A 1,567-nucleotide genomic window follows, 5' to 3' on the forward strand; every position below is an offset into this window, starting at 1 on the left:
TCCCCCTCCCCCTCTTACCTCCCCGTCCGCCTGCTGCTGCTGCATGTGCCGCCGCCCCAGCATGCCGCCCATGTTGGCCTCCGACATCACGCGCTTCACGACCTTCTTAATGCGGTCGTCAATCACCTGGTTGTGTGGTTGTGTGGTTGTGTGTTAGGTTTGCAGTGACGATGCGGGAAAGAGGTACGTGTGCATGTGCGGCGTGAGAGCGAGGGTAAGGTACTGCGTGGGCGCTGGAGGTGGCGCCAGTATGCCTGGGCGCGCGGGGTGTGGCGATCGAGTCCATTTCGCCTGCTTTCCCCATGTAGGCGCCAGCACCACAACACTGCCTCTGCCCGCCCGCACGCGCCCACAGGCCGCCGTGGCCGCCCTTCATGCCGCCCGTCTCTGTTCTCCACATGAACGGCCCCACACACACGCCCCAGCTGCTGCTGCCGCCCCCCCCACCTTGTGGAGGCCGAAGTCCACCAGCTTGGCGATGGTGCCTGTGTGCGCACGTGGTGATGCAGGCGGCGGTGGTGGCGGCGGTGGTGGTGCGGGTGGTGGTGGTGCGGGTGGCGATGGTGTGGGTGGCGGTGGTGGGCGTGGCGGTGGGGTGCTTAAGCACAGGCGCGGGGATGTGGGTCGCCAGCCTGGTGCCGGTTTGTCGCCCACTCGCCCCTCTCCTCCACCCCACCCGCCCCTCGCATGATCGACTGCCACATGCAGGGCCCCTGGCCCCAGCCCCCCTCAGCCCTTGCATGGATTGAATGCCATACCTATAGCACCCGTAAACCCGCCTGACCTCTCTCCCCCTCCCCCGCCTCCCCCTCGTCTCCATCCAGTCTTCAGTGCATCCTTACCGCTTTTCCAACCATCCTTGCAACCCCCCTCTCCGCCGCTCACCCGTGGGCCCGTCATCCGGCATGAGCATGATGTTCTCCAGCTTGAGATCACGGTGGATGATCATGGGCTTGATCTCGCTGGTGGAGTGCAGGTACTCCATACCCGCTGCCACGTCACACAGCCACTCCAGCGCCTCCGCGCTGGTGTACACGCACTTGTGCCGGTTGAGCATCTGCTTGTACACCTGCGGGGGTCAGGTGCGGGACGTGAGGGGTGTGTGTGTGGGGGGGGGGGGGGGGTGAGGTGAGGTGGAGGCCGGGAGGAGACAGGGCGCACCGGGCAGTTTTGTGACGCACAGTGCCATTGTTGCAGCAGTGCTGCTTCCAGGCGTGGGCCGCACGAGGTAGATTGAGACGGGGCACACCACATTGCGCCCCGCCCTGTTGAGTCCAGGCCGCACTGCCACACTCCCGCTCCCCGGCACACGCCCTCCCAGCCGGGGGGGGGGGCTCCCGGGGCTCCAGTTGCACTGCGACGCACGCGGCACTCGTCCCTCCCTCCACCCTCCCCCTCCACCCTCCCCCTCCACACTTCCCGGTCCCAGTCCTTGTCCCTCCCCTGCCCCTGCCCCTGCCCCTGCCCCTGCCCCTGCCCCTGCCCCTCTTCCCGCCCCTCGTCCCGCCCCCGCCCCCGCCCCTCTCCCTCCCCCTCCCCCTCCCCCTCACCCTCTCCCTCTCCCTCT

The 1,567-nt window shown here is 67.9% G+C and overlaps 1 protein-coding gene across 2 annotated transcripts in view; it reads right to left on the reverse strand.

Annotated features, from left to right (window-relative positions):
- Window positions 1-1,567, reverse strand: part of CHLRE_17g717100v5 (uncharacterized protein) — a 9,329-nt gene that overhangs the window by 5,981 nt on the left and 1,781 nt on the right. For both annotated transcript variants that reach the window (XM_043072186.1, XM_043072185.1), the window contains exons 5-7: window positions 886-1,069; window positions 448-485; window positions 19-126 (exon numbers count right to left, since the gene is read on the reverse strand). In XM_043072186.1, the coding sequence (XP_042914644.1) occupies window positions 19-126; window positions 448-485; window positions 886-1,069 (330 nt within the window). The remainder of the gene's footprint in view (window positions 1-18; window positions 127-447; window positions 486-885; window positions 1,070-1,567) is intronic.

Source organism: Chlamydomonas reinhardtii, chromosome 17 (assembly GCF_000002595.2).
Source record: "Chlamydomonas reinhardtii strain CC-503 cw92 mt+ chromosome 17, whole genome shotgun sequence".
In the NCBI taxonomy this organism is placed as follows: domain Eukaryota; kingdom Viridiplantae; phylum Chlorophyta; class Chlorophyceae; order Chlamydomonadales; family Chlamydomonadaceae; genus Chlamydomonas; species Chlamydomonas reinhardtii.